Genomic DNA, 19455 nt, shown 5'->3' on the forward strand with positions numbered 1-19455 from the left:
AATGATTACACTTTATTTCTATAGGATCAATATCAAGCTAAAACAATATGGGGGTTTTAAACTTGAATTCGTAACAAGCAAGTAAGAGATTGATTTAAGGTTTTTCAGATGATTAAGAATGCTAGCCTAAGGTGGTTTGATCGGGTGTTAACAAGTGTGAGCCAAACAATTATTCAAGTTCAATTAAAAGTAAGTCTAGAACTCGGATCACTCAGGTTGAATCAACCCACTCTCGTGGTATTGATTCCTTTGCAAGTCGGTCTTGTTGCCTAAACTCTTGTTTGGATCAAGACGCGCTAGCAAGCTTTAGAGATCAAGTCCGATATGTTCACAATATGTTCACAATACACCCTAATATCTACTCTCGCTGACTAGGGATGCAATGCTCATTCATAACAGATCTAGCAACCTATTACACGGTTAATGAACAGGTTAAACCTAGGATCTAACATTAAGCGGCCAGTTTAATGCACACATTAAGAATAATTATGAATGAAGACAATCAAAGGATTCACTTATCTATGTTTAACTCACAGATCTAACTCCCTAACACCCTAGACTAAGCAAGTGGATTACTCAGCCATGGACAGAGAAATCACAGAGATAACAGATGAAGAAAACATCTCTGAATTAATAATAAAAAGCAAAGAGGGTTTAGAAATCTTCTCCAAAGGATGTAGAGATTCTTCTCCCTTAACAAGAGTACAAGTTTTCTCTCTCCAAAATCTCTCTAAAAAATAGCGTAGAATGTCTAGAATAATAAGAAAAGATATATATGCAGGTCTGTGGCGGCCAAGGAGTAAAAAGGGGAAGCCCTAGGTAAAATCCGAAATATTTGGAAACTTCCTTAAAAATCTCTGCCGCTGGAACAGGCACGTTAGACTGCTCCGCACGACTGTTCTGCGTGAAAAACTCCAAATTGCACTCTTTTTCTCCTCTTTTCCTCCAACTGGTCTATCTCCCATCCAATGCAACTCCAGACCTGTAATGGCTCAAAAAGTGAGATGAATATATGATTACAACATTTGTTAATTTTATTTAGGTTCATCCTTTTATTCAACTGTCAAATATTTCAAAGTGTTATTTTTTTTAGCTTACCATTTAAAACAAATATTTTGATTTTGATTTAAATTTAAATTTAAATTTTAACTGAACAGATTCTAATGGATCAGCTATTATATTAATCCAACTAGTCTAGAGGAAGATTTAAGTAAATGGATATAAAATGAAGGAGTGTCATTTTATAAGTTTTGTTGAACTTAAAAGTAATTTACGGCTATTTGGAAAGATCCTAAATTCTAGATTTAAACATAGATATTTGATATCTATATTATTAAAACTGAAGTACCTTTTGGTACCGTTTGGAAACATGGATAAAAATTAAAACAAGAACTGTTTGGAAACATGAATAGCAGATTAACTACTTTTTTTAATTTACATATTTAGCCATTATATTTACAATAATTAAATACTTCCTTTTTGTATTTTTTTATTTACAGATTCTGCCACTGTATTTAAAATCAATTTAAATTAATTAATTATAATAGTTGTTGTTTCTTTAAGGTGAAAATAAAAACACAAACTGAAATATATAGTATATAACTATATATTATATAAAATACTTTTTAAACCCTATTTAATTTAGTCAATATAAAAATTTAGAGAGTTCAATTTTCAAGAAAAAAAATATATCATAAAATTAATAATAATTCTTAGAAAACTAATGCAAAAATTTAAAATTTTAGTATGTAGTTTCATTTTAAAATAAATCTTTATATATAAAAGAGGATTTTAATCCCTCCCATGAAGCCACCTCAGATGACATCATGGAAATTCGTTTAATGTCGTGTTGACACGTGTCCCGTACGGACGAAACTCAGCGTTTCATTTAAATGTGTATCGTCGTGGGCTTTCTTTGTTTGGTGCATGTTGGGCTCTGGTTTTGCCATCCGGCTCGAGAAGATTGGAATCGCATTCTAACGAGACTTCTCTTTGGCGGAACTTGGCGGAGTTTAGGGTTCGGATCTCTTCGCTTTGTTCTGCAGCGACTTCTGATCTTCCTCTGTATAACTGAAACGCTTTCAGTTATGTCTCTTCGTGTTTAATCCCTTCTTAATTCGAAGCCTTGAATGTGATCTTTTTCTTCGGCGAGTCAGTATATCGAAGAGTATAAAGGGGTCAGCATTCCTCCTCTCGAAACCATCTTCTAATTCTTTCTTACTACGTTTACTGAGCTATCTGTTTAACTCAATCACGAGAGACGCTTATCGTCGTCTTCCCACCGATTTTAGGGTTTTCCATCTTCTTCAATTTCAGACAACAACAATGGAGTTTCAACGATTGACTCAAATTGTTGTGGAGAATCTCTGAGTGGGTCTTCAATTGTGTCTTCCTCTAATCAAAACATAAGGCTCATTCTCCCCTAATCCTCAAATTAAGTTTACTTTGACCTTATGCTTATCATTGGCTTTGTGGCTTTGCGGCTGCGCCTACACACAAGGCGTGATCGACATCAAATTTCACGAGTTTGACGTTGCAAAAGGTGAGTCTTTCCATCCGAACGGTATCTCCATGAATGCATCATACTCTTCAGAGGCGGCATCTTCGTGCGATTCGTCTCCGTTTAGTATGGTGTTTACTTCTAGCGGTAAGAGGGCTTTGCGGCGTACCGGGTCGAACTTTTAAATTTCACTGAGAAGGGATATGACAAAGGAGAGAGATGAAAGTGATTGAAGTAGCAGTTAATGACGATTGGTTGTCTCCATCGCCGAAGATTGTCTTCGATAAAAGAAAAAAAAATCCATGGAAGATTCTACTATTAAAGCTTTGAGGTAGTTTTCTATATCCTGAGTATTTGTCATATATGTGCTTCCCATGTTGCTATTAGAAGCTACGGTGTGAACACTGATAGTTTTAATTTTATAATGCGCTTTGATAATATCATCTAGAAAGTTTCTTTGTTAACTTTGATTCTTAGGTTTTGAATTGAAATATGCAATATATTAGAAGCTATGCATGGTTTTGTATGTCTGTATTTTCTATGTTACAATTATAATCTACTGTTTTTTCCAACGTTATATCCCATGGTCGATTTCACTTTCACATGAATCTATAAGTTTGGATGCTGCTAACTGTCATTTGTTAATTCGCTGTGTGTTAATCTCTAGAAGAATCTGGAATTTCTCTTCTAAGTGTGTTGGACATGTTTCGTTTCCATTCATTTAAAGAATTTAAAGAATTTGAAACTAATTGTGGTCTAAGAGGTGAGCTTAACTCTGGTAAGTTCTGACGTTCTTATAATATGATGGTTTTATCTGTATTGAGGCTGGAAGCTTATCTTTTGTTTATGTTCAATTTTTTCTGAATTTCATTCAGAGGAAGAGGAAATAACCATGGATGGGTCTTAAAATGGTAGGTTTACTTTACTGTGTTAAAGTTTGTTTTGTGGCATTGTTACGCTATTATATTGACACTATTATTTAGAATTGGAAAAATCCAACGCCACTGGGCTGAATGATCAAAAGCCCAACCTTGAAGCTGATGAATCTGAGGCATCATTTTTTTTTTTTTTGTAAAACTTCATCTGCTGTTGACAATTACCCTCAAACTATAAAGACTATTGTATTTGGTTTTCCTCATATTTTCCCATGTATCAATGAACTGATCCACCTTTGAAATTTAACGGTGCTACAAGCAAATCTCATTGACAAATCTTGCAACTTTATGTTATCCGTAATATTTGTCGACATGGTAGGTACTAGAATAATGATCAAGCCTGTTTGTTATTTTTTACAACACCTTCTCATTACTGTTTTTTTACAACTAAGGACAATCAAATTTTGATTTCCTAATCGTATTTGGCCAATTATCAATGAATCACTCAGTTTTCATTTTTATACATGAGTATTAACGGTACAACAAACAAAAATTGTTACCGATTACGCACAGGATATGTATACCCGTAGTATGGCAGAACCTGTTCTGGATTATGTTTTGCTCTGGTCTAGGTTGCTGATATATCATACACTAACTGACAATTACACACCGGATATGTTACCCGTAATATGGCAGAACCTATTCTAGATAATGTTTTGCTCTGGTCTAGGTTGCTCAGATATCATACACTAACTGACGTTACATACCTTACATGGCAAAGAACTGCTGCAATTCGGATGAAACCACTACTTTACACGACATAATAAAATCTACATCAAATGTAAAGCTTATTTAGATTTTCCAACCTTCCCATTCATAGTTTTTCCAAACTAAACAATATAATTTTTGTACAGTGAAAATTCATATTGAAGTTCTAATGTACAAAACTTCAAAATTTAAAAATTTGAAGTTTTTTTAGAGCATGCAACATTTCATATTTGAAGTTTCTTTTGGAGATACTTTTAATACGAAACAATTTGGTTTTGGTTTGTACTCCATTATATGTTTGCTTCAGTTTGAAATGTATTTTCTTAACAAATTGTACAATCAATAAAGTCCTTGCTTTAGTCGATAATGTTTGGTAATAAAAATATTTAACCAATAACTTGGAGATCCATTATATCAACACAAAATAATAAATATATATATATATATAGAAGAAAGTATATAAATTAATACTCGACAAATGAATAGACACAATAATTAATAAATTTTACTGGTCTTGAATTAGACATATGTAAAATATAACTTAATTCGGTAAAATAATAATAACATAACCATTATATATAACTTTTTACAAACATAAACAAATCATTTAAAAAAAATGAATTCATCTTTCATCTTTTCTTTATAAGAAAATAACTATTCTGATGTTTTAATTGAATTATAGATAAAAGACATTTATCTACTACCATCAAATTCAACACACATTATATATCAAATAATTTAATTTAAGTAGAAAAAATTTAACTAATATTTAGTATCATAAATTTAATTTGTTTGGACAACCGAAACAACTATCGTAAAAAACAAAATATATCTCATCACATATAAAATCTCCTCACCTAAAACTTTCTAAAAGTCAAAAATCTATCATACACATCTCTTACAAATGCAAATCTGAAACATAAACCAATAAATTATACAAATAATAATAACCTAAATCACAAGTAAACTATATTCCGCCCGTAGGGCGGGCCGACCCTAGTACATAATATTAAGAGCTAACCAAATGGTGGTAGCCTAGTGGCAATCTCTTGGGGCTTGGTGTTAAATTTAATATAATATTATGCACATATAAAAAGAATTATTATCAAACATCTATATTATAAAATAATATATTTTGCCCTATATGTAAATTACAAAACATAAAAAACATATATGATATATTTTTATAAAAACATATATGCAGGGGCGCGGATCAATTTTAAATCTGAAGGATTATCCCATCTTATTTAATAAAAGCTTTCAAATATATTTTAACTTACTTTCTTCATCATCTGTATTTGCTTTAGAGATATGAAAATATCATCATTTGCTCTGCATTGTTAACTTTTAAGCTCATTCAGTCTCTATCATTTAAGTTTACCTGTCTATTTTTTCTAGCTATAGCTACAGTAGAACCTCTATAAATTAGTACTCAGTAAATTAATAATGGGGGATTTGCCAAATATGACTCAAAACTTGATATAAAATGCAAACTTATACCCAAACTTGAATCAAATGCAAAATTAACCCAAAAACCTTGTAAAAATACACTCAACCCCTTGTGACCAAACAAAAAAAAACTGAACTCATTTTTACGAATATAGCCCCGGTAAGTCGTCTGAGTCTTTTGAGATACTGGAAGTCCTCTGGACGACTTCGCGTCTGGTATTGTTGATCTTAAAAATAATTTATAAATTGTTTAAAAAATATTTTGACAAGTGAAAAATTAAAATCATGTAATTATAAACAGTTTTAAATGATGTAAATTAAGATATAATAAAATTGAATAGTTTTCAACATAGATGAGTGAAAGTAGTTAATCATGATATTCTTTGGTTTAGGGTTTGGCAACATATGTTGTAGTATTGTATGTATTCCTAGAGTTAGATTTTGAAAAACTTAAATGTTTTTTTTAAATTAATTTTTTACTTATATGTGTTTATTTATGTGTATAGTAAACACTTTTTAAATTTAATTTGATTTTATGAAGTGTTTAGTTAGTTAATTTAGCTTAGAGGTTATGTTTAGGGTCTAGACGACTAACAGGTAAGTCTTCTATTTTAGTTAAAATATTTTAGTTTCCCGCTAAAAATATTTTAATTTCTTGCTAAAAATATTGAACTCCTCTGGACGACTTACAAGTAAGTCTTCTGAATCAAAAATATTTAACCTAATTAGATTGTTTGTCTCTCTATATAAAGAAAAATTTACACATTCTCTATCCTCCTCTCAAATGGCTGCAACAAAAATGTAATGTTCCTCATTCTAAAACTTTTCAACCTCTCTCTAATCTATTTGAACTTATAAACATCAAACTTTATATTAATATATTGTTTTTGTCTTATGTCTCTCTCACTAATTTATCTTATTTTTGCAGGTTTTTCATCACATGGTTCTCATCTTCCACTCATTTAAAGGTAGATATATTAATTTTAGATATGTATTTTTGTGTATTATATAAATGTAGATCTATCTAATCTTTCCCTCATTTTTTCTGTTTTTAAGACATTTGAACATTTTTGGATATGCAGGTTTTTCATATTTGAATTTGGATATGCAGGTTTTTCAGATCTGGAAGATTCTGGGCTAGAAGACTTCCAGACGAGTAGAAGACTTCCAAACGACTTCCAGGAAGTCTTCTGACTGAGTCTTCTCTCATATCTCCCTTTCATAACAGATCTGAGTGTTTTCGTAAGTTTTTATATCTGATTTTTCTTCATTTGGTAACCTCCTGTTGCATAAAGTTCATACATTTTTCTCAAACTAAAACTCTTCAAACCCACTATAATCTCTTTGGCTTGAAAACACTAAACTTTATATGAGTTTTTCATTTTTGTCTCATGTCTTTCTCATTAATCTATCTTTTTGTTGCAGGTTTTTAATCAGATGGTTCTCATCTTCTACTTGGATATGTACTTTGTGTGTTCTATAAAAGTATATCTATCTAATTTTCCACTCATTTTCTCTGTTTTTAAGCCATTTGAACATTTTTTGATATGATATGCAGGTTTTCCAGATCTGGGGTTTGATATACATGTTTTCTAGATCTAGATCAAACTTTGGAAGACTTATGGGAAGTCTTCTCGGAAGTCTTCTAAAATATAATGCGCTAGAAGTCTTCAAAGAAGTCTTCCAAGACGACCTCCAGAAAGTCTTCCAGACGACCTCCAGGAAGTCTTCCAGACGACTTCAAAGAAGTCTTCTAGACGACTTCAAAGAAGTCTTCCAGACGACTTCCTGGAAGTTTTCTGACGGAGTCTTCTTCCATATCAAGTGGAGTTTAAGCTTGTCTTTGTAGATGAATGATCTATAATAGTTTTATTTGTGGTCTGTTTTGTAATTTGCATGTGTACTCCTTAAGTTGTGACTTTTTTTGCAAATTTGAAGAGATATTAATGAAAAAAAATTGGTAAACATGTTCATTTTCCACAATATTATCTTACCAAAATTACTTGACATAATTGAAGTTATTGATATAATTTCAATAGCAAAACACAATAACGCAGAAAATTAATCAAATTTATTACAAATAAGAGAGAAGAATTCTCAAGAAAACTTAGTCAAATTCACAAAAGATAAAACATAACATAAGTTCAAAGATAGAACACTTTCAATAGAAACATAAGTAAAAAGTATATCTTATGATCTAAGAAGACACATTAAACCATGTTACTTGATATTCTTGAAGTTACTTAAAACTTTTGAAAATTAAATAAACATGTTTTAAAGTTACTTAGCAAATTTACAAAAACTAAAGGAGAAGACTTCCACGGAAGTCTTCTCAATTAGCTAGAAACTTTACTAAGCATGAATATTGGTAACCTCATAAATATCACCAATTGAGTTATAAATTTCATTCAGTAGCCCCAATATTGACTAATATACATGAATTAACAAAAAAACAATTAAAAAGTCTTTATAGGTTTAGAGAAAATGAAAGTTTATTAAACATTGACGCAGACGACTTCCACGGAGGTCGTCTGGTAGACTTCTAGGAAGTCGTCCATTTATGTTAGTTTTGCAATTGATTTTTAACCTAGACGACTTACATGGAAGTCATTCATCTTTGTTTGTTAAAAAAAAAAATTCGAGACGACTTCCATATAAGTCGTCTAAGGAAAACATGTTAGTTTTGCATTTGACCGGATTGTGCAAGAAATTTGACTTTTCCTGGACGACTTCCATGTAAGTCGACTTCCATGTAAGTCGTCTCAGGTTAGTTTTGCAACAAAAAAAAATATTTTTTTAGACGACTTACACGGAAGTCGTCCGTCCGACGACTTACATGGAAGTCGTCCAAGATAAGCAAGGTTTGACCAGAATCTCGGAATAAAGTCATGGACGACTTCAATGTAAGTCGTCTGACAAACGAGTTCCGTGTAAGTCGTCTAGAAAAAAATAATTTTTTTTGTTTTATTTTTCAATTGCAAAACTAACTTGAAACGACTTCCATGTAAGTCGTCTAGGTATAACAAAATATTGATTTTTTAATTTTCCACTAGACGAGTTACGTGTAAGTCGTCCATGAAAAGTCAAATTTCGGACACAATCCGGTCAAATGTAAAACTAACCCGTTTACTCTAGACGACTTACATGGAAGTCGTCTCGAATTTTTTTTTTTAACAAACAAAGATGGACGACTTCCATGTAATTTGTCTGTAAAAACACATTTAAAAGTCAATTGCAAAACTAACCTCTGCATTGACCAGAAGACTTCCATGTAAGTCTTCTACAGCCAGACGATTTACATGTAAGTCGTCTGGACGAACAGATCTGGGAAAAAAACTGATTTCATAGTTTCAACCTGTGAGATAACTTGTTTAGTACACATAAGTCTTCTCCAAGCACCTAGAATCTCAAACAAAAGTGACCCACCAAGAATCGTAAGCTTCAGTGGCTCTATGAACCATAAAATTTTTAGAATCGAAATCTTTGGGTTTTTTTGGATGAATATTGAGAGAAAGTGAAAGGATGTTGTTTTTAGTTCATAAGAATTGGGAAAGAAAGAGTGTAAATCGATTTTTAGGTGCATTAAGAGCTTCAAATTGGTTGTTCATGGTGGTTGGTGTGTTGATAGCAATGACAATATTGTGAATACTTGAGGAAGATAGAGTAAAATAAGCATTTTAAAAAAAAAGAAAAAAAAAGTGATGACATTTTCATGAATAATCTGAACTCTGGGTATGAAAGAGGCAAGTCGAAGTTTCAAAAAAAATATGGGTTAGTTTTGTGTTTGACTTCAAGTTTTGAGTCATATTTGCAAAAACCTCATTAATAATTTCTATAAATTAATAAATTTCGTCGGTCCCAACTTGAACCGGTTCAAAATTTGATACAAATTGATAAAATAATAAGATAACAATTTCTTAGAACAGTATATGTAAATATATGGTCCCATTAAAATTATAAATTAATAATTTATATGTATACATATTTTATATAATTAAGAACATATTATTATATTGTTTATTTTATATTCACAATAGAATTATCTTTATATTTTTTTAACACTTAATATATTTTTGATGAGATTTAGTAATATTATATCTAAAACTATATTTAAGTTCTATGCAATATGTATTATATACACCATATAATATAATAAAATTAATATAAATATCAAAATTTAAAAAATAAAAATTAATGTCTATATACTAAAATCAAATATTTTTCTTATTTTAGAATAAATATATTTCAAAATAAAAAATTTAAATAATTTTTTTTTTGTAAATTAATATCTCTATAAATTAATAAAATTTTAAAATTTCAACATTATTAATTTATAAAGGTTTTACTGTACCTGTATTATAAGACCAAGTTGATCAGGCCAAACGTTTCTCCGAAGATCACCTTCATCTGATTATGTATGATATACATGAGAGAAAATACGCTAGATCAACAAGTATGGTGGTAAGTTCATCGGGATCCTCATCCGCTTTCTCCTTTTGGTTAGTTTTATGCAATTATTGGTCCATTAAATCTCAATCACTAATTGTGTTCAACAATTTATTTTTAGGCCCATTAAATATCTATTGTAACTTGAGTCTGACTATCTACGTTTAAGCCTATTAAATCTCTTTTGTCATTTTCGCACATATATCTGATTTTAGGCCAATTAAGTTTCTAAAACCCGTTTAATCTCGGTAAAACGGCTTATTCATTCCTGATTTACTAGTTGCTGAAAAAATAAATGCTCAAAATATATCAATATGTCAAAAATTTCTTATACCTAACAACAATTTGAATTACATATCCACACTTATACTAAACGGCTCTAACACATCTCTTAACTGACACGTGTCAATCCATAATAAATTGATTTTTTATTTTATTTATTTATTATATTTTAGTCCCTATAATTGTTTTCATAATAGCTCAGATAATTGAAATTATCAAAATTGACCCTATTTAAAATTTAAAATTTGAAACTAACTTTTAATATATGGTGATATATAAAATAGAAATAAAAATCTTACTAAATAAAATTTATAACAAGATAGATATTTTGTAATTAGTTGATATTAACCTATCAATTCACCATTACAATATTAGATATTAAATTATTTTTATCAATGGAAAACAACAGAAAAGATGATCAAATTTAAAAGTACTTTGTAAAGTTCTTAAACTTAATAATTCACTTTTTACATTTTTAATTTATTCTAGTTGTGAATATTATTATGTGCTTGCTTTATTTATATATAACATATCTTAATAAAAATTTTAAACAGTTTTATTAAGTTAATTATTAAAAGTAACAAGAAAAATATTTGATATAATTTTATTTAAGAATGAGGCCATTATATTAATTTATTAAGTGTTTTCATCATCCACATAGGACTAAAGTTATTTATAACTGATGTACTATTTTAATAAGGTATATTACATAATTTAATCACTAAATCATAAGAACAAAATTTTGCATTGATAAATCATAATTACTCACTACTAATCCAAAGGTAATAACTTTATATAAATATGTATTTTTATGCTCTAAATAGTTAAAATAATCAATAATATCTTCTAATTTATAATTTAGTTATTATGGTATGTAATTTTAATTAAAATCTAGACAAAAAAATAAATTTTCCTTTTCAAATTTGAAACTATAAATAGGATAAGTTTAATTATTTAAGATATTTTTAACAGAATAATCAATACTAAAGGCACTAAATTATAGTATTTTAAAATTAAAAAGTATTTCAACTCAGCACATGACCAGTATAGGCATTTTATAGTTGTTTATGATGAATTTAGATATGCAATTCAAATTATTGTTTAGTGTATGAGTACGAATGTTTCGCCATATTGATATAGTTTGAGCATTTATCTCTCATCATTTGTTGTATGGGAATGAATAAACCTGTTCTATAACCATTTGAGTCCAACTTTTTGCTTTTAATTAGACCTATTCAATCCCTATCATCATTTAGGCTCATTCAATTTCTATAGGGTTCAACTGTCTACTTTGAGGCCCTTTCGATTCTTATACTTGACCAGCCTCTATTTTGCAATCCTACTCGGCCGCCGAAGTACTCTTTATTTTTCATCTTAATTTTCATTCTCAGTTTTGTTATTGTGAACTCTTCTTTCTTTGTTTACTAGGGTCGGTCCGTCCTACAGGCGGGAAGTTAATCAAAACTGTTTTATATAAATTTATATTAATTTATGAGACATTTAAAAAATCATTCTAGATTGACAATTATATTATAAAAACAATAATGAATAGAATTCTGAAATCATATTGTTATTTTTAATAAACATTTTTGGTTTAAAATTAAAATAAAAGTATCCTTCATTATTCTCTATTTTCAGATAATACAAAATTAGCAAAACAATTCAGAATAATGTGATAATATATATATATATATATATATCTTCTTATTTTTCTTAATTCACTTTGACATAATAAAATAAAATATTTATTTTAAAAAGATAATACTATATTTATTTTAAGAAGTTTCAATTTTTTTTAAAAAAATCTACACTAATTAATTTTCATGATAATATAAATTAGTCTACCTCCAAGGTAAATCAGTTAAATTATAATAAAATTTGGTAAGACAATTCAATGTCAGTTTTAGAATACTATATAAATAGTTTAATAGTATCATAAATAATAACTAATATTTTCTAATTTAAAAGGAAATGATTGTTTGGAATATATTTGTTTCAGATCTTAATTATATCTGGAATAAAATGTTAATTAATTTTTAGTGTTTTACTGGTTATGTGTTTTCAACTTATTATAGCTTTTGTTGAACTTTGTTTAGTAACAAAACTATTCGTTAGAAGTTTTTCTCATGCTATTTTAACTTTAATTTTTTTTTTGCTAAATGCTATTTTAACTTTAGTTACATCCCTCTTCAAATCAAATAATTTATTCAAAGAAGTTAGAGTGAAGCAAAACATAACTAAACAATAAAGAACTAAAATGTAATGTAACTATTAATAATTTGGAAATCAATATGAACCCAACTACATATAAATGTTCTTTCATATTCGTTTTTGTTTTCATCAACTAAAGCCAGAAGAAGTAACTATATTCTATAACTTTTAGTGTTGGCTGTATGGAACGAAAGTTTATAATTCGTATTTCATCAAATATCCTCTTTTCATGTTTTAACATAATTTGTTCTATTATATTTTTATTTAACATTTTTTGTAGTTTAAACGATTTTATTTTAATTATGTATTGAATGTTATTTTGTATTTTTTTAAAAAAATTTATCATTCTTTTCGATTGAACTCATTTTTTGTAAAATACACAAAGCTGATGACAATTGGTTTATTATTGAAATTTTAGGATGGTGTTAATATAAACTTTCAGGTCAAGCTAATATGAAATGTACAACTTTATTTGTCAATCAGATATGTATTACAAAAAAATGTGCATTGAATTTTTTTGTCAAAGTGGCCTTTAAGATAAGAAGGCATTTCAATTTTTGGTTGGATTTGGTTTATTTGGTTTTATTTTATTTTTTTAATTCTAAAGATATAAGATATGTTGAGTTATTTATAATTTGATTCAGTTCTCGTTCAGTTATTATGGTTTTTGGTTTTGTTTGGACAACAAAGTGGGGAACCAACTAATATCAAAAACAAAACCGGGTCCCTTTCGGTTACATGCGTTTCATATTATTTTGGTTAATTTGAGTAAATTTTATAAATAAATTGGTTTTTGCCAGGAAAAAAAAAACAGGTGATTTGAGTTTTTTTGGATTTACCAAGTAGTTGATATAATTTTAAATAATTTAGGGAAAATGTATTCATAAAATTCATTGTGGATAATTTAGTTGATATCTCACTCATTTTGACCTTAACAGTCCTACCGGCGGGATGATATATTTTCATTGTGTTTGTGTTATAGACTGCAAAGGATGACATGCGGGACAACTACAGACAACTGTATTGTGGTTTTAATAGTAACAAAAATATAAGATACATAGGTATATGTAGAGATTTTTATTATTATTCACGGTGGTACGGTGCGGTGCGGTCGATCACCATTCGAAATCATAAAATCGGATGGTCGTCATAGATAATCAATCAGCGGTTTATATTTTACTAAAAATTTGTGGCTTTATAGTGTGTCTTTTTTTTTACCTTAAGATATAATTCATATGTTTATAATCTGACTAAAATAAAGTTTCTTGATTTTAAAATTTTAGCCAGTCGACTAATACGTTAGTGAATTGTGTGTTTGTGTTCTAAGTTTTGACTTGTAAGTCAACTTAATATGAGATGGTCAATATAATGTTCATTTTTAATATTGTTGGAGTGATTATGAATTGGCATTACGAATAATGATTAATGGATCTTGTTTTGTTATTCTTTTTAGTAAAGATCTTGTTTTGTTATTCATTTGACTTATTTGCGCTATAAAGTGATGGATTCTGCATACTATACGTTTGACTGAATCTTAAGAGTAAGGGTTGATGTTTTATCTTTTTTCACGTGTATTGTTAGATTTTAGGATGGGCTTTGGATGTTTGGGGTGTTATCTACTCTCTGGACTTGTCCTCTTCTACTTTATAATCAATCAAATGAATGTTGACCGGAAAAAAAAAGAAAAGAAAAAATATATATGTGTTTAATTGCATATACACGTGGAGTGTTCCTTTAGTTAGGTGAGACTGAATTCAAGAAGAAACAAAAGAGAAAGGACCAAACTGCAAATAGGTGTAACTTAAGTTGTTTATCAGATCTAGGGTCTTCTACATTTATATTGGCCGATCTCAAATTCTTTACGGGATGAGTCTCGTCGCCTGATGAAGGAAAAATCACGGCTTGAGCTCCTCTGCAATTGGAGGTGAGGGCGATGTGGAGCTGAGATGGTTGTTGGTCGTGATCTTAGAAGATCGCAGCGGTGAAAAAGATAAACGTCCTCACGCCACTGAGAAAGCTTAAACACGACAAAGGAGGGAGGTAATCACGGTTGGACCACCGGAGATCAATCGGAGCGGCAACAAAGATGACATGAGAAGTCGCAAGAGAAGTCGCGGGGTGCCATGGCGAGGAGTCGAGGTGGCCGAGACGAATAAGGTAAGAAGCACTTTTGACTTTAGCCATTTCTCAGAGATTAACTTTACTTTGCAAGTTAATCAGGTTGAGAAGCTGATTTTGAGAGGAGGATGTCTAACTTTTTTATAGTCGCAGGTATACAGCTTCGTATTAAATGATAAATTGTGGTGGATGGAGTTATGAAGGGCTTTAAGGCGATGTATCTGTCAATGAGGAAGAAGATTGAACGACGTGAGAAAAATCTCTACCAACATATTCATCTCCCCGACTCCATCGACCCAATCCCTAGAATCAGAGTTGTTGTGTAGAGACGTTACACGCTCACTATCGGGATGGGTTTTAGCCTAAAGCCCACATAAAAGATGTAACCCATATATCTATTCAATTTTTTAAATGAAACGCAACGTATAAGCAAAAGTGGACAGGTGTCACGTTCAGGTTGAACGATTTAGTGACATGCCGAGGTGGTGCGTCCTGTAGTGAAGAAACAGTACTTTATATAGGTAGATAGATTGATAGATAGATGTATACTATATTCTTCTGCGTCCTCATAATGAGTACACTTGCTTTGCTGCTTCACTGCAAGGACTAGCCAAATATTAAAGAGCCTATGACCCCGAAAAAAATACACTTGTTTTATTTTTTATTGCTCACTTGAATGATTTTAGCAAGTATTCATGTTCAGATGCATTAGATAGAGACACTGTAGGGAACACCCATTCCGGTAACACCGGGTTCAGAGATGGGCTTCAAAAGCTCGTACTTGACAACACCAGCTCCAGCTCTGTTCTTTAGAGAAACATTCACGTTCCTCTCATCTATCACTCCTTCTAGATATTGGAGCCTGCCTTTGAATCGTTCATATGCAGCAAAGATGACAGGTTCATCGACCCAAGATGCTTCTGGCTCTTCTCCCAAATACTCTTCGTCTGGTGAATGAGTCGATAGTAGATCCAGAGTCACCATCACCTGCGTCGCCTGCTTCTGCGACGGGAATGTCTTCAGCAACACCTTCTCTGGCTCCTCGTAGAATTCTTTTAGCTCTTCCTCTGTAGGCTCTTCCACTGGCATTCTTCTCCTTGTGGTGGTTGGTCGGTTGGGGAAGTACCCTCCGTACCCGTACTGTCCAAAGTTTACAGCTGCATGGTGACCTGAAGCCACCCACGCAATCGTAGTCGCCACGCCAATCAAGTCATCTTGTGTTTTGAGCTCAGGCCACCATGGTTCGTCTTTTTTGTCTCCATGCCCTATGTTCTTCACTTCACTCCACCATGCTTGGAGTTCCTCATCCGACGTGATCAGTCCTGCATCTGGATAATAGTGATTCACATAGTCTGTGATCCATTCTTTTAGTGCATCCCACAGCATTAGACCGTCATTCGCGAATGGGTAGTCTGGTATCGTCAGTCGCACCCCATGTTCCGCCTTCTCATCTTCCACAGCCAGCCCCCTGACAAGGCAAACATTTTCAAAAAAAATTTCTATATTTTTAGATTAATTAGTAATTTAATTAATATTTTTAATATTAAAAAATAATTAATTAATATAGTTACAGACAAAAAAAAGTTTTTTGTGAGTAAAAACAAAATAAAAAGGTTAACAGTTAGTTACCTGTTGATGAGGTCTGCAGGTAAACCTTCCTTGTCGAACCTCCATAGTTTACCATAGACATCTGAACTTAGCTCTAATGAATACTTGCCGGGCCAGAAACAAGTCTCAATGATTCCACCTGCGTTGACGAGACTTTGGCGTGCACGAGCGTTGATCTCCATGGTGTAGCGGAAGTGGGGATGCAAAAGCCTAAAGATAGGATGCATGGCACTTAATTGTCTGTTTGCCGCTATTATGTATGGCTCCATACAGCAATGGGTCCTCAGCCTGCATCTCTTTACTAGTCAGCCATAGAGAAACACATACGTCTAGTGCTATATGACCGGATTTGAAATTTTAGTGCTTGAAACATTTTTAAAAACTTTAGTAAATCTTTTTCCCATATTTTAGGGACTGAGAGCATCTCCAATGTATACTTCTATATTTTCCTCTAAAACAAAGATATCTATTATAATGGTGGAATTGCTCCAATACATCTATATTTTTGTCTAAATAGAGAAACTTTATTGCATAGTCATACTTTTTTTTTTTTTTTTTTTTTTGAAACACTTTATTGCATAGTCATACATTGGAGCAAATATAGAAATAAAAATAGAGATGGATTGGAGATGTCTTATACCCATGTAAAAATCTCCAAAAAAGTTAGAGACCAAAGTCAATGTTTCATTGGGCTATGCCTAAATTTGTCTCTGGTTATATGTATATGCAGTTAAAATCAACAAAGAAAAACATATATGTCTAGAGGGTCTATTATAATGTTTGTCAATACCAGTGGGAAATAAGCTGATGATAACCGGCATCATGAGCAACAACGTGAGTCTTAGCAAGTTTCCATAGCCAGCAGGAGGTAGCATCATAACCTGGCGTGAAAACCTGCTTCCATTGGGGCCTGTTGACATCTGGGGGACGAGTCAACTCAATGGCAACAGGTCTTAATGTGCTATCATCGCTGAGGAAGAATAGTGTTCGAGAAGCATATAACATGGTGTCATCCAACTCCCTCACTTTGTTCACATACGGTAGTAGCAAGTCGTGATAATCCAACATGAACAGTCTCTTGTTCTTTAGAGCCTGCGTACATTCATTCATTCAATTAAGGGAATTAATCTTCTTCTTTTTAAAACCTCTAGAAGATATTAAAACTTACCTCATCAACTGACATGACTCCTCTAATTTCCTTTTCCACAATTTCCCAAGTAATGAGTGAGTTGGGATCACCATAAACCGCAGGGTCTAGTTTGCTTTGCAACGGCCACTCCTACAATAAAAGTGAACTCGGATTTGAGCAATAGAACCAGAAAATGTTCCATTTATACAGATGCATGAATCTTGCTTTATTGGAACTAGCATAACACTTTAAAATTATTAGTTAAAGACGTATATAGCTTACTGTAACTAGCTGAATGCAATAGGGGTTAAGGCCTGCAAGTGTCTGGCGAGCAAACTCGTCGTCTCGGATCCATGAAAATCTATCCTCTGAATCAAATATGATAATTAGATAGGAAAGTCAGATAAATTGTAGGATGTATAGAATTTAGTTAATTAGGACTAAAGATGAGAGAGGGAGGTTTGTACTGTTAAGAAGAATAGGGGGATCAAACTGGAGAAGATCATCTTGAGCTTCAGAAATAACTTTAATAAGTTTGGGGAGCATAGGTAAAAGGCCAGCATCCTTGGGAAGGTTGATGCCAACGTCAAAGAGATCTTCTATTGACTTGAAGTGTGGGAAGGGCGATTTGGGATCCAGCAGAATAGACTCGACCTGTGTGAACACGGATGGAAGAGCTGCCAAGATGGCCTTGCCCGTGAATGCCGTTCCCTTGGTTGTGGAGAACTCCTCGTCTCTGGGGACATAGAAGTCCCCTTCGCGTTTCTCCGTGGAGGGGTCTTTGTCGGAGCGTTTGCGACCAGTCTTGCACCGTCTTGGGTACGGATGAGAGAGGCCTCCAATAACAGGACGGGCGAGTTCGTCATCTTTGTCGGGGTCACCCACATCGTTGTACACGTCATAGTCATAAACGCGTTCGTGTTTGGCGAATTCACCAACTTTCTTGCGGTTTTTGCCTTGCAAGGTCTCCAGCTCCTCCTTCCGCAGCTTTTTAAGAGGCTCCGGGGTTGCGGAAGGTATGTAGGACTTGCTGGAGAAGAATATCCTCTTGGCTGGGTCAACGGACTTGGGGGCCACCCATGAGTGGCATGAAAACGTAACGGACCCGCTGGGTAACTCAAGCTCCATCTCCTTGATGAATATGTCTCGATGGTGCTGGTTTTGTATCCTTATGGCTCCCACGGTTCCAAAGTCTTCAGGCATGTCAAACACGCACTCATACTTCTCATCAGCGGATTCGCCATCGAACCATACACGTTGTGCATAGTCTTCTACCGGATCCTTCTCCATCAGCGTCCCTGACATGTGTGTACTTGGGGGTTATAATCGTTATTACTATAAATTGAGCCATGGTTGCATTAACCTACTCTTTGAAGAAAAATGTTTGTATGAAAAATTAGCTACTCACGGGTATCATTCTCGGCGGCAATAAGCTCAACGAGCAGTGATCTTCCGGCAATATCTGCAATGTCATCGAGACCTCTTGACCAACGTAGGCCCTCCAGCACCGTCCCTTCTTCGGCCTGTATATATCCCTTTACTTTGATTTTTTTTACTTTTTCTTTCACTATGTTACCTTTCGGTTCACTATTTGACTGTGATGCCGTGACCTTACATCGTCCACCGAGGTTTCGGGGACGACACAGCTTGTCTCGACGTCCTGTCCAAATGGGGTTGATGAGTGGTGATGGTTTATGGAACGGAGAGCTGAGGCTCTTTGCTATGCTCAAGGTCTGGAGACCCGACGACGACTCTTTACAAAACATATTTTTCTTTTCGCTTCTACTTCGCTTACCATCTCCTCCAATCCCCGCTTCATCTCTTTATACAAGTCTAGATATTATTCTAATTTTGTCATTTCTAAAAATCAAAAATATCAAACCATCAAACTTGTCTACATTTTTGTTTTCTACTTTATCCACCGAATTGTTTGTCTCTTGTAAGTTTTTTAAAGAGTTACTCCACTAATTAGATTCGAAAATCGTTTCTAAGAATGTTTTGCAATATTAAACTCTACTTTCTGTAAAATAAAGAACTCTATAATAAAATTGCAATTATTCTCTATTTCA

The 19455-nt window shown here is 32.4% G+C and overlaps 1 protein-coding gene across 1 annotated transcript; it reads right to left on the reverse strand.

Moving 5' to 3' along the window:
- Nucleotides 1-15183: 15183 nt before the first annotated feature.
- Nucleotides 15184-19152, reverse strand: LOC106300136 (lipoxygenase 2, chloroplastic-like). Its single transcript, XM_013736218.1, has 7 exons — nucleotides 18795-19152; nucleotides 17854-18684; nucleotides 17669-17754; nucleotides 17426-17536; nucleotides 17048-17349; nucleotides 16279-16545; nucleotides 15184-16117 (listed from the first exon to the last, which is right to left on the reverse strand). Exons 1-7 carry the CDS (start codon nucleotides 19150-19152, stop codon nucleotides 15358-15360), a joined length of 2715 nt encoding a protein of 904 aa, XP_013591672.1. The 3' UTR covers nucleotides 15184-15357.
- Between the last annotated feature and the right edge of the window lie 303 nt (nucleotides 19153-19455).

The sequence above is a fragment of the Brassica oleracea genome, chromosome C6, assembly GCF_000695525.1.
Source record: "Brassica oleracea var. oleracea cultivar TO1000 chromosome C6, BOL, whole genome shotgun sequence".
NCBI classification, from domain to species: Eukaryota; Viridiplantae; Streptophyta; class Magnoliopsida; order Brassicales; family Brassicaceae; genus Brassica; species Brassica oleracea.